Source organism: Danio aesculapii, chromosome 4, assembly GCF_903798145.1.
Source record: "Danio aesculapii chromosome 4, fDanAes4.1, whole genome shotgun sequence".
Taxonomy (NCBI): Eukaryota; Metazoa; Chordata; class Actinopteri; order Cypriniformes; family Danionidae; genus Danio; species Danio aesculapii.
This window is the reverse complement of record NC_079438.1, coordinates 3,834,996-3,847,892: the sequence shown is the minus strand read 5'-3', so window position 1 is coordinate 3,847,892 and position 12,897 is coordinate 3,834,996. Positions and strand designations below refer to the sequence as shown.

Here is a 12,897-nt window from a genome sequence, read left to right as displayed (position 1 = left end):
TTATAATAAAAGCCCCAAGACCTCATTTGCATTAAAGCATTTATTAAAAGTAAACTCCAATGTGGAGACGCTGGCAAATTCATCTGAATCCACAACATCAGGGCCCGCGACCTGTGAGAAAAGGAAAACCAAACCTTATTGAAGTCAAGTGAAACACCAGCTATGCAACTTGTCTACAAAGTATAAGAACTGACCTTGAGCAACGCGTCCATTGCTGCTGCCACTGCTGCCGCGGCCATTGCTGCTGCCACTGCTGCCGCGGCCATTGCTGCTGCCACTGCTGCTGCCACTGCTACCGCGGCCATTGCTGCTGCCACTGCTGCTGCCACTGCTACCGCGGCCATTGCTGCTGCCACTGCTGCTGCCACTGCTACCGCGGCCATTGCTGCTGCCACTGCTACCGCGGCCATTGCTGCTGCCACTGCTACCGCGGCCATTGCTGCTGCCACTGCTGCTGCCACTGCTACCGCGGCCATTGCTGCTGCCACTGCTGCTGCCACTGCTACCGCGGCCATTGCTGCTGCCACTGCTACCGCGGCCACCGCTGCTGCCACTGCTACCGCGGCCACCGCTGCTGCCACTGCTACCGCGGCCACCGCTGCTGCCACTGCTACCGCGGCCACCGCTGCTGCCACTGCTACCGCGGCCGCCGCTGCTGCCACTGCTACCGCTGCTGCCACTGCTACCGCGGCCACCGCTGCTGCCACTGCTGCCGCTGCTGCCACTGCTACCGCGGCCACCGCTGCTGCCACTGCTACCGCGGCCACCGCTGCTGCCACTGCTACCGCGGCCACCGCTGCTGCCACTGCTACCGCGGCCACCGCTGCTGCCACTGCTACCGCGGCCACCGCTGCTGCCACCGCGGCCATCATGGCCACTATGATCATCATGGCCACCGCGTCCATCATTGCCACGTCCATCATGACCGCCACCGCGCCCATCGTGGCCACCACGTCCATCATGACCGTCACCGCGCCCATCGTGGCCACCACGTCCATCATGACCGCCACCGCGCCCATCGTGGCCACCACGTCCATCATGACCGTCACCGCGCCCATCGTGGCCCCCACGTCCATCATGACCGTCACCGCGCCCATCGTGGCCACCACGTCCATCATGACCGTCACCGCGCCCATCGTGGCCACCACGTCCATCATGACCGTCACCGCGCCCATCGTGGCCACCACGTCTATCATGACCGTCACCGCGCCCATCGTGGCCACCATGTCCATCATGACCACCACCACGTCCACCGTGGCCACCGCTTGCTGATTTCAGCAAGCTGAAGCTCAGAAGCATCACTGAAAAACAGAAGAGCTGATTAAGATACCCATGCACTGCTAATCACATCATTAGCAGCACAAAATGAAAACCTTTAAAAACAACAATAAAGCTAAACAGAATCATCACTGCAGAAGTTCGTCAACTCACAAGCAAGCAATAAACTGAGAGAGCGCATGATTCTGCTGTCACCCTCAAGAGTGCATGTAGTCTCTGCTCATTCATATTTATAGGCCGCTGGTGTGAGTGGTTATGAGCGACACCTGTGCGCCACACCTGTATAAGGGTTTGTCTTTAATTGCTGTTTTCCCTAAAGAATACGGAAGCACAAAGCATTAAAGACCTCATTAGTTTGATTATAATGAAATATGGGCTAGATTCCATCTACTTCATTGTGTTCATTAAACTTAGATGATTAATAAACACTGAAAAAGTGGTTATTGCAAACAATTTATATAAGCTGAATTTAAGCAAACAAAATAAGTTGAACATTACTAAATTTCATTTGTTTAAATTCAGCCCATATAAACTATTTACAACCACTTACATTAAAGAAGTGTAGCATATCCAGTGAATCATGTTTTCAGTGTAGACCTACAGTAGCTTTATTCATGTGCTTTATTCTGTGTTAGAGTTTGACAGCAAATTTGACAGAATTTTATTTTAGTCTTGGTCTTTTGACTTTGACTTTAATTATACTAAAGATGTTTTCAAGTTTATTGATCTACAAACATTCATTGATTCATTCATTTTCTACCGCTTTTTCCCGGGGCCAGGTCACGGGGACAGCAGTCTTAGGAGACAACCCCAGACTTTCCTCTCCCCAGACACTTCCTCCAGCTCCTCTGGAGGAATCCTGAGGCTGAGACATAGTCCCTCCAGCATGTCTTGGGTCTTCCTCGAGGACTTCTCCTGGTGGGACATGCCTGGAACACCTCCCTAGGTAGGCGTCCAGCAGGCATCCAAAACAGATACCCGAGCTGACTTCTCTAGATGTGGAGGAGCAGCGGCTCTACTACGAGCTCTTCCCAGGTGACAGAGCTCCTCCTCCTATATATAAGGTTTGCGCCCTGCCACTGTGCGAAGGAAATTCATTTTGGCCGCTTGTATGCGAGATCTTGTCCTTTCGGTCATGACCATGGGTGAGAGTAGAAACGTAGATTGACCGGTAAATCGAGAGCTTTGCCTTTCGGCTCAGCTCCTTCTTCACCACAATGGACCTGTACATCGACTGCATTACTGCTGCACTAATCCATCTGTCAATCTCACGTTCCATCCTTCCCTCACTCCTGAACAAAATCCTGAGATACTTGAACTCCTCCACCTGGGGTAAGGATTTTCCTCCAACCTGGAGATGGCAAAAAATACATCACAAACAAACATCTAAGATGTGTTCTTCTGAGCCTGATGCAGTAGAGATATCGCAGCAATATCCCGATTCTCAAAGGATACAGGATGTGTGCATTTGCCCAATGGAAAGTGAAAGTAAGAGCGTGTTGTGGCAAGCTTAATGTATAGGACAGGGGCTTTTACAATAGAAGTGTATTGCGTGGTCCAAATGAAATGAAATACCACAGGCATATTACTAAACAGCAAACTCTCCTGTGAAGGGGACGATCCCCCAGTGCGACCGATAAACATGACTGATGGTATTGCACAGTTTCAGAAGTGCGTTTCAGATTTATTTGTACATGTTCTTAGCTTTTCTTCTCCCACACGTTGACATTTTTGGACATTTGAGAAAAACAAATACTGAATCTATGACTGAATCACACACAGTGCTTCTTTTATGATCACTAATATCACTACAAATAACGATAAAGGTTATATTTACTGAACAATATCATTTTATTCATAAAAACTACTTTGGATATTACTGTAATCCATTGTCGTATTGCAATATGGAGTAATTAAGTGTTAAAGTTAAATCAAAAGTATCTCACAGAACACTTAAATTTTTAATTTAATAGTATTTAGCTATGATTGCAACTAAATTAGTTATAAAATAACCAAATAAAATGATAAAAACGTGGGCGGTGCGGTGGCACAGTGAATAGCGCTGTTACCTCACAACAAGTCAGCTGGCATTTCCGTGTGGAGTTTGCATGTTGCTCACCTTGTGGCGTGGGTTTCCTCTGGGTGCTCCGGTTTTCCCCAACAACTCCAAACACATGTGCTATAGGTAAATTGGGTAAGCTAAAATGTCTGTAGTATGTGTGTGTGTGAGAGAGAGAGAGAGAGAAGTGTGTGTATGGATGTTTCCCCAGTGATGTATTGCAGCTGGAAGGGCATTCACTGTGTGAAACATATGCTGGATGAATAAATGAAGTTATCTGTAGTGTAACACTGGCAGCGTTAAATTTTGATTTGGACTCATTTTAGGCTACTAAAATGCATCAGATTATAGTCGATTAAAATCTACTGTACATTTGACTCAAATTTATTTGGTTTAAATTTACTTGCATTAGTAACAGCTTTCAAGACACTTTATAATAAAAAGACCTCATTTGCATTAAAGCATTTATTTAAAGTAAACTCCAATGCGAAGACGCTGGCAAATTCATCTGAATCCACAACATCAGGCCCTGCAGCCTGTGAGAGAAGCAAAACCAAAACTTAGTTAAGTGAAATCATGCCCACCACATCCATCATGCCCATCGTGACCGCCATTTGCTGATGTCAGCAAGCTGGAGCTTAGAAGCATCACATAAAAACAAAAACAGTAGCCGATAAAGACACCGGTGCACTGCTACCCACATTATTAGCATAACAAAACTGAATCAAAATTAAAACCTTTACAAACAACAATAAAGCTAAACAGAATCATCACTGCAGAAGTTTATCAACTCACAAGCAAGAAATAAACTAAGAGAGCGCATGATTACGATGTCATCCTCAAAAGTGCATGTAGTTGCTACTGATTCATATTTATAGGCCGCTGGTGTGAGTGGTTATGAGCTACACCTGTGCGCCACACCTGTATAAGGGTTTGTCTTTAATAGCCGTTTTCCGTTAAGCTGCGGTCACACTGGGCTTTTCTCCCCATAGACTTCCATCCATACGCATAAAATGCGTCAGACCGGAAACGCAGGGTCATACGTTAAGTTTCGCAGTTCGCTGCGGTGCAAAGTTCAAGCTTGGTGAACTCTGACCTGCGAAATTGCATCACTTGACTGCGTGAGACCAATCGAGGATCAAAACAGGACCTCTCTGCACAGAAATTTAAATTATTGAGCAATCGCTCGCTTCTTTAATGTCTAATCATCTTGTTTAATCCCCCCACCCCCTTTGCAGCGCCATACGACAGAATTTCACACACACAAAGCCCAGTGTGACCGCAGCTTTAAGCTGCACTCACACTAGAGTTTGAGCATGCGAAATATTTCGTACGGCACTGAGAAAAACTGTGGGATTAAATAAGATGACTGATTGCTCCATGTTTAAAATTTCTGTCCAGAGAGGTCCTGTTTTGATCCTCGATTGGTCTCACGCAGTCAAGTGATGCGATTTCGCAGTGAACTGTGAAACTTGCAGCACGAATTTGCGTTTCCGGTCTGACGCATTCGCTTGCATAAGAATGAAAGTCTATGGGGAGAAAAGTCCAGTGTGACCGCAGCTTTAAGATTAAGGAAGCACAAAGCATTAAAGACCTCATTTGTTTGATTATAATGAAGTATGGGCTAGATTCCATCTTCTTCGTTGTGTTCATTAAACTTAGAAAAGTGGTTCACTGATAGTTGTTGCAAACTATTTATATAAGCTGAATTTAAACAAAATAAGTTGCACATTACTAAATTTCATTTGTTTAAATTTAGCGCATATAAACTCTCTTTATTCAGTATTAAGCTGCGGTCACACTGGACTTTTCTCCCCATAGACTTCCATTCATACACACGCGAATGCATCAGACCGGAAAACACAGGGTCACGCGTCAAGTTTTGCAGGTCGCTGCGGTGCAAATGTAACCCCGCTGGTCCTACGCCACCCAACCCACTCCGAGCTGGTATCGAACTGGTGATTTTCCACATGGGAGTAGGTTGCTCTACCTATGAGGCTAAAGACCATGGCCTCTAGCGTCTGCCACTAGAGCATTTGTCGCTAGAGCACCTTTAGAGGCCAGAGGAGTGAGGTTTACCTGCACATCACTTACTTGCTGGCCTCAGTTACACTCACCCCCCTAAACCTCACTCCCATCTGGGTCATGGCACCAATGTAACCCCACCGGTCCTACGCCACCCAACATGCTCTAAGCTGGTATCGAACCGGCGATCATCCGCATGGGAGTCGGTTGCTCTACCAAGGAGGCTAAAGACCATGGCCTCTGTCACTAGAGCCCATTTAGAAGTCAGAGGATCGAGGTTTACCTGCACAGCACTTACTAGCTGGCCTCCGTTACACAAAGTTCAAGCTTGGTGACCTCTGACCTGCGAAATTGCATCACTTGACTGTGTGAGACCAATCGAGGATCAAAACAGGACCTCTCTGGACAGAATTTTAAAACATGGAGCAATCGCTCGCTTTTAAAATGTCTAATAAGCTTGTTTAATCCCACCTCTTTTCGCAGCACTGCACGACAGATTTAGAATTTGAGAGCATTTAATTTTAGTCTTGGTCTTTTGACTGACTGGCATTTTTCGATCACTGCGACAGCACCATGCTGTAGTGGGCTGGGCTGTAAATGTGTCACACTGCTTGTGTGCAGTCCAAAAAACAATGGCTACTGATAAACAAGAACACTTTCATAAACATCTGCCAAAGAGTATTGTCCAGCCTGTCGAGCACCAGCGCAATGCACTTCATCATTGTGTTGTATTTGGCATAAAAAGACGCTGACTGGAACAACACGTCGATCTTTTAAAGAGTTTGTTTTGGAGGGCTGCTTTTGAACTACCAAACTAAACTTCTTTTGGTCTAATTTTGTTCAAAGTGAAGTCATTTCAGTTTAAATTTTGATTCCATTTTCATTTATGAAGAGGCATATCGAAAGTAAACTATGGGGGCGGTGGGGGCGGTTACCACAAGGCCATATACATGTACATTTACAAGGAAACAGGCAATTTACAACATCCAGAAAGAGGCATAAAAGTTTAATTGTCAATAACTGACACCCCAGGTAGCAAAGAAATCGGGCATAAAGCTGGCACAGCAGGCATTCATCTGGCTCTGGCATACATCATGTGGGCCAAACATGGCCCAGGTTTGGCAGAGGTCACACTATCTTTAAGGCCGCACCTAAGACTTGGGGCAGATATGCAGTATTTGGCCCAGATGTTAAAAAGGTGGTCCACGTAAGTTTGGCCTACCTTGACCCACTTTTAAAATACATTACAATTATTTTTGAGTAAAGAAAAAATTCTACCAATCGTGTCGCTTCGAGATACAAGCGTCCTTCATGGATTTATCAAATTCATTGCAGTTGTGACACACCAACATATCTGACCCAGTTCTGGCCCAGTTATGTGTTATTAACTTGGCTGAGACTTGGCTCAGATATGGTCCATGTTTGGCCCTTGTACACTTGGTCCAATTATGGACCGTAAATCACTGCAGCATGTGGGCCAAGCAAAAGCTGATTGCGTGGGCCAGATCTGGACCAGAGAAATTTTGCTATGTGCGTTTCCTACGCTTCATTCACACACTTGCACGAAATGGTTCAAGTGCTAATGTCATGACTAATTGGGTCCCACTAGGACCATTGATGTTTTAATGGTAAAGCAATCTATAACAATTATAGTGACCATTAATGTTCTTCATTCATTTTCTTTTCGGCTTAGTCCCTTTATTAATCCGGGGTCGCCAAAATCCATACGTTTTACATAGCGGATATCCTTCCAGCTGCAACCCATCTCAGGGAAACATCCATAAACACTCATTCACACTCATACACTTCGGACAATTTAGCCTACAAAATTCACCTGTACCGCATGTCTTTGGATTGTGGGGGAAACCGGAGCACCCGGAGGGAGAACATGCAAACTCCACACAGAAAGGCCAACTGACCCAAGGCTCGAACCAGCGACCTTCTTGCTGTGAGGCGACAGCACTACCTACTGCACCACCGCGTGGCTCCCTGACCATTCATGCTAATATAAAAACCTACCTGTGCAATAGTCATACATTGATAAAAAGTGAGAAATTAAGAATGATTTTTGCATTGCCGTCATTTTTAAATGCATTATTTTGATCAGGCATTTACAACAGATAAGTACACGGGGTCCTAACAAGACCTGTTCATTCGGGTGATAACACGAGACCTGAACACGAGGGGGTGATTTGTAATCACACCGGCACTGATTATATTTTGAATGGGCTGTGAAAGTGTGTATGTTGGTTTATAATCTCATGAGGTGAATTATAGTGCGAGTCGGCTTTTTTGCAGCATGTTGTGTATTTAGTGAGATTGTTTAAGTGTTATGTTTATGTTGTTTGTTTTGACTACAATAATGGTATGTTCCAGGCTAGGGCGGGGCCTAGACTTTAAAATGGCTGACACAGCAGCATTAGCATGTGGGAGTAGTATGAAGTAGTGGGAGCTTGTGTATGTCAGAGTTAAAAAAGAGAAAAAAATTAGAGTAGAAAGTTTATTTTTGATTGTTTTTATTTGACAAAATTCAAAACTATTTACAAACAAGTCCGATTTAGACACATTTCAAAAACGATTGAGCTTTTTGAGGGCTATTTACACCATATTTCTCTAGATTAACAAAAATGGATGAGCAAATTATAATTATAATTGGAATGCAAATCACATCAGCTCAACCACAAAGGATTATCGATATCAATGATAAAACATCGTTAGTTTAACTTCCCTTCTGAAAATACTATCTGCTTGAATGTCTTTAATACTCTTAGCTAATATATGTCAAGCAGCAGAGCTACTAAACCAAAAACTATTTCAAGTTTCACTCTTGAATTTACAAGGATATGTGTCTGTACTACAATAAGGACATTTATTAATCTATTTCAAAACCTGCTGCAATCTTAATGCAAACAGTACAAATGTATTTCTGAGGTCATTAGAATAATAAGTGGGTCATATGTCATGAAGACATTGTTAATTTTCTGTAAATATATCCAAACCAAATTTGACTAGTACTGTCCATTGCTACTAGCAGTAGTAGTTTTTTACAACACAGCATTGCCCAAAGTGATGAATGATCAATACAACAGAGCGCACAGCAAATACATAAAACACACCACTCAACATTGGAAAGGCTCAAATGCTAAAGAGCAAAGATGCGGTTTTTAAATACAAGTAAACTTGGAGCGTGTCTAATGTGAGGTGGAAGCTTATTCCAGCATTTTGGAGCAATAATCAGCTAAAGCCTGATCCCCGCTTCGCTTGCACTGGATCCTTGGTACAGAGAGAAAACACTGATCTGATGACCTTAATGGCCTACTGGGACTGTATACATGTAGGAGATCTGATAAATAAGGATGTGGCAGATTGTTTAAGGACTTTTATACTAACCTAGCCAACCCAGAGACGAATGAACTAGGGATATGTGTTCATGCTTACGAGTTGCTGTCGGAAGCCTCGCAGCCACAAGCACAGCTTGTAAGGGGATTTTTTTTTTCTTAAGCTCTGCTATATTTTTTAAGTAGTTGTGTATCATAAAGTCAAATTATTCAGCTTCCAGATGATGTATAGATCTCAGTTTACAAAAACTGACACTCGTGGCTTGCTTTGTGGTCCAGAGTCACATCTATAGGTAATTTAAATCACTTTGATTTGGACTTTAATAAAGCTGCGGTCACACTTGACTTTTCTTCCCATAGACTTCCATTCATACGCACGCGAATGCGTCAGACCGGAAACGCAAGGTCATGCTTCAAGTTTTGCATGTCGCTGCGGTGCAAAGTTGAAGCTTGGAGAACTCTGACCTGCGAAATCGCACCATTTCCCTGCTGAAAAATCCAGCTTAAACCAGCCTAGGCTGGTTGGCTGGTTTTAGCTGGTTGACCAGCCTGGTTTTAGAGGGGTTTTGGCCATTTCCAGGCTGGTTACCAGCCTTTTCCAGCTTGGTCTTAGCTGGTCACGCTGGAAAATGACCAGCTAAAACCAGCTTGACCAGCCTGGTTTAAGATGGACATAGCTGGTTTTGGCTGGGCTCCCAGCCTGGCTAGGTGGTCAAGCTGGTTTTAGCTGGTCATTTTCCAGCCTGACCAGCTAAGACCAGGCTGGAAATGGCTGGAAACAGCCTGGAAATGGCCAAAACCCCTCTAAAACCAGGCTGGTCAACCAGCTAAAACCAGCCAACCAGCCTAGGCTGGTTTAAGCTGGATTTTTCAGTAGGGTTGACTGCGTGAGACCAATCAAGGATCAAAACACGACCTATCTGGACAGAAATTTAAAGCATGGAGCAATCGCTCGCTTTTTTTAATGTCTAATCATCTTGTTTAATCCCGCCCCTTTTCGCAGCGCCGTACTACAGAATTTCGCACACACAAAGCCCAGTGTGACCGTAGCTTCATGGTATGTTTCAGGAACGGGTGGGGCCTAGACTTTAAAATGGCTGACCCAGAAGCTATCTGCTGACGTCTGACGTCCCATGATGCAGATTCCAGATCCTAGAGCTCTATCAGACTATATGGGGAGGCTCCACAAATGGGAGTAATAAACATTTAAAGCAGGCATGACCAACCCTGTTCCTGGAGATCGACCTTTTTGCAGATTTCAGTTGCAACCTATATCAAACACACCTGCTTGTAATTATCAAGTGCTGTTCAGGTCTTAATAAAATGGTTCAGGTGTGTTTGATCAGGGTTGGAGCTGAACTTTGCAGGAAGGTCGATCTCCAGGAGCAGGGTTGAGCACCACTGATTTAGAGAGTGCTGTAATACTTTAAACATCCATGATCATAATATTACCCATATCTAATATCAGAAAGTGATACAATTTTTGAGTTGTTAAAGTATTGGTGTGTGTGGTGCAGCAAGTCAAGAGACTGTGGTGCACGCCATGATTTTGGAAGAGATTTACTATAAGGTGTGATGAGACAAAGCGGTCATAATCGACCATTTTCTCTATTCAAAAGAGTGGCGCTTTGGACCCAGTAAAAGTATTTCATGCATCATGATTTTACCAAAACGTACTGGTGTGTCAGATGAAGAAAAGATTCAGTCGGAGATTCAATTAATCAAAGAAAATTTAGACACAAAGACAAAGTACATAAGGTTTTTGAGTTCTCAGCCATCTTATCAAAACTGGTACAATAGACATTCCTTTACTGGCGGCCTATCTTTCATACAAAGGAATTATTAAAAGAATTAACACATTAAATACAGAATAACATCAGGTAACCGTTGTTTCTAGTCCACCAAGAGCTCAATACCACCCAAGAGATCTCCAAGGTAGATTCTAAGAATCTAGAGTTGATTTACAGAGACTGAAACAAAAGACATTTCAGCTGAACACATCTCAAATTAGATAATGGTTAACTTCAGCCACTGATCAAAATCACGTCAAGGATTAAATCATTCAAACAAGGATAATTAAAATAAAGTCATGAGAAGGATCCGTTTTGATCCATGGATGACTGTTCTTTAGGTTCCCCATTTTGACCAACGTGAAGTCCAATAAGTGGAAGTGCATGCTCCAACGGAAACTTCTGCTATCTGGTGACACGTATACCTGATGAGGCTAAAATCTTTCCAATCTTCATTAATGTTGTTCTTCTAACTTGATCAATTGTTGCCATGCTGTGTCCAGTCTGTCCAAATTTGTCATGAAATTCCATAACCCATCTGAAGTTTTATATCCCAACTCTTTGCTTGTTTTCTTCATGGCAACTTTTCCAAAACAAGGCACTGTGAGCCAGTGCTTCGGCGTCTGTTTGCTGACAATGGTCTGTAAAATGGAGATCTTGTCCTGTCCGCACTGCATCAACTGTTTCTTCGAAGGTCAGTGCGCCTGAATTCAAATCCAAAACCCTTTCTAAATTACGATTCGCTCAACGCATAATACAGTTCAATTGTACCAGATCTCTGTCTAAACAGATCTAATATTTCTGATGTAATGTCTTCTTCATTATTGTCAGGCTCATCCTCTTCATAAGCTTCTTTAATCGCATTCTCGTCCATACAAACATAAATGATAATAACAATACTACATTTTCTGATTATTCCGTACCATTCTCGTCAGGTTCATTTTCTGGTCCGGATCATTTCTTCTGATTTTTGCCTAGACCATAGTCAATGGGAGATGTGGAAGAACACCACCAGCCCCCAGGTGCTTCTGAAATTCTGGAAGAAATGGACATTTTGAAGTGCCTTGTCTCTTGAAGAGAGTTTGTTGTGGGGGATTGAATGAAAAGTTAGTGAATGAAAAGGCAGAGGTGGCCTGTTGTTTGAGAATATGTATCTGCCGTCTTCTGTTTGGATGCATAGTTTGAGAAATTACCTGCAGTTGAAGTTGTCTAAAAATAAAAAACAATCTGCCCAAAATTACATGTGGTGCCATGATGAACACAAACCTTTGTTGCATGAAAGGCTGGAGGAAACTAGCGCTGAATGGTGGCGTAATGTACTTATCAAAACATGCAAAATGGGAATATGAAAGGAACATTCAAAAAGCAACTCGTGTAAACACCTTAATCATATTATTGTCTTCTTCAGATTAAGGCCAATAATTAGATTACTGGTGTCCATGTAAATGTAGTCATTGATTATCTCAGTGTTTCCCAACCCTGTTCCTGGAGGCACACTAACAGTACATATTTTGAATGTCTCCCTTATCTGAACCATTAACTTCAGGTGTTGGAGTCTCTTCTGATGTTATGATAAGTTGATTCAGGTGTGTTTGATTAGGGAGAGGTTGAAAATGTGTACTGTTGGTGTGCCTTCAGGAACAGGGTTGGGAAACACTGGATTATCTGATCAAACCCTTGTGACTGGAGTGGGAAGGTGTGTCCATCTCAATTTTTGATGCACAATATCACAGTTTAAAAGTTATACTTCAACTAAAGGAATAATAATAGATGTAATATTATTAGTAATATTATTAATAAGTACGAAAAAGAAACGCATTGTTTGCAGGATCGTCTCAGATTCAATACCAAAATCAAAATTCAACTGAACCTAAAAAAGAAAAAGTTAACAAATTTTAAGAATGACACGTGAGATAGATAACAGATAATAAGAGAACACGTACATCTGTGGTTAAAATTGTCAGCCATCTTGAAGTAAATTCAAAAAGCACTCTGAAAAACAACATTTTCTTCCAATTTGAATGAATTTCTAGTTTAGATACTCCATCTCCTCCTCTTAATGTGATCTACAGATGTCCTGGAAAATAATTTGCATTAAATAATTAAATAAATTTATATATGCACACTTTTTTAATAAATCATAAATAACATTAAAACAATGCATTATGTTGTAATTTATTCCTGGTATGAATGGATTCTACTCTCAAACATTACACAGCTTCCACTTGGACAGAATCTCACACCCTTTCATTAGTAGTTAATACTACGCACCTACAAATTGATGTATGTTTCAGCTAATATCTGACACCTGCTTCATTTGTGAATTTTTGCTTTTGGTATGAAAGGCGCTTTTATTTTGAAATTGCCTCGTGACGTCATAATGTTGCACCGCGCTCCTGCGTCTGGT

At 42.8% G+C, this 12,897-nt stretch overlaps 1 protein-coding gene across 1 annotated transcript; it reads right to left on the bottom strand.

Moving 5' to 3' along the window:
* On the bottom strand, window positions 1–1,475 carry LOC130222667 (antifreeze protein Maxi-like). The gene is made up of 3 exons (XM_056455196.1): window positions 1,432–1,475; window positions 195–1,301; window positions 1–111 (listed from the first exon to the last, which is right to left on the bottom strand). The coding sequence occupies exons 2-3, from the start codon at window positions 1,233–1,235 to the stop codon at window positions 1–3; spliced, it is 1,152 nt and encodes a 383-aa protein (XP_056311171.1). The 5' UTR covers window positions 1,236–1,301; window positions 1,432–1,475.
* Between the last annotated feature and the right edge of the window lie 11,422 nt (window positions 1,476–12,897).

Coding starts and splice junctions, on each gene's coding strand:
- LOC130222667 (XM_056455196.1), bottom strand. CDS start 1,235: ATGATGGACATGGTGGCCACGATGGGCGCGGTGACGGTCATGATAGAC. Junction 112..194: donor CAATGGACGCGTTGCTCAAG/GTCAGTTCTTAT, acceptor CTTTTCTCACAG/GTCGCGGGCCCTGATGTTGT.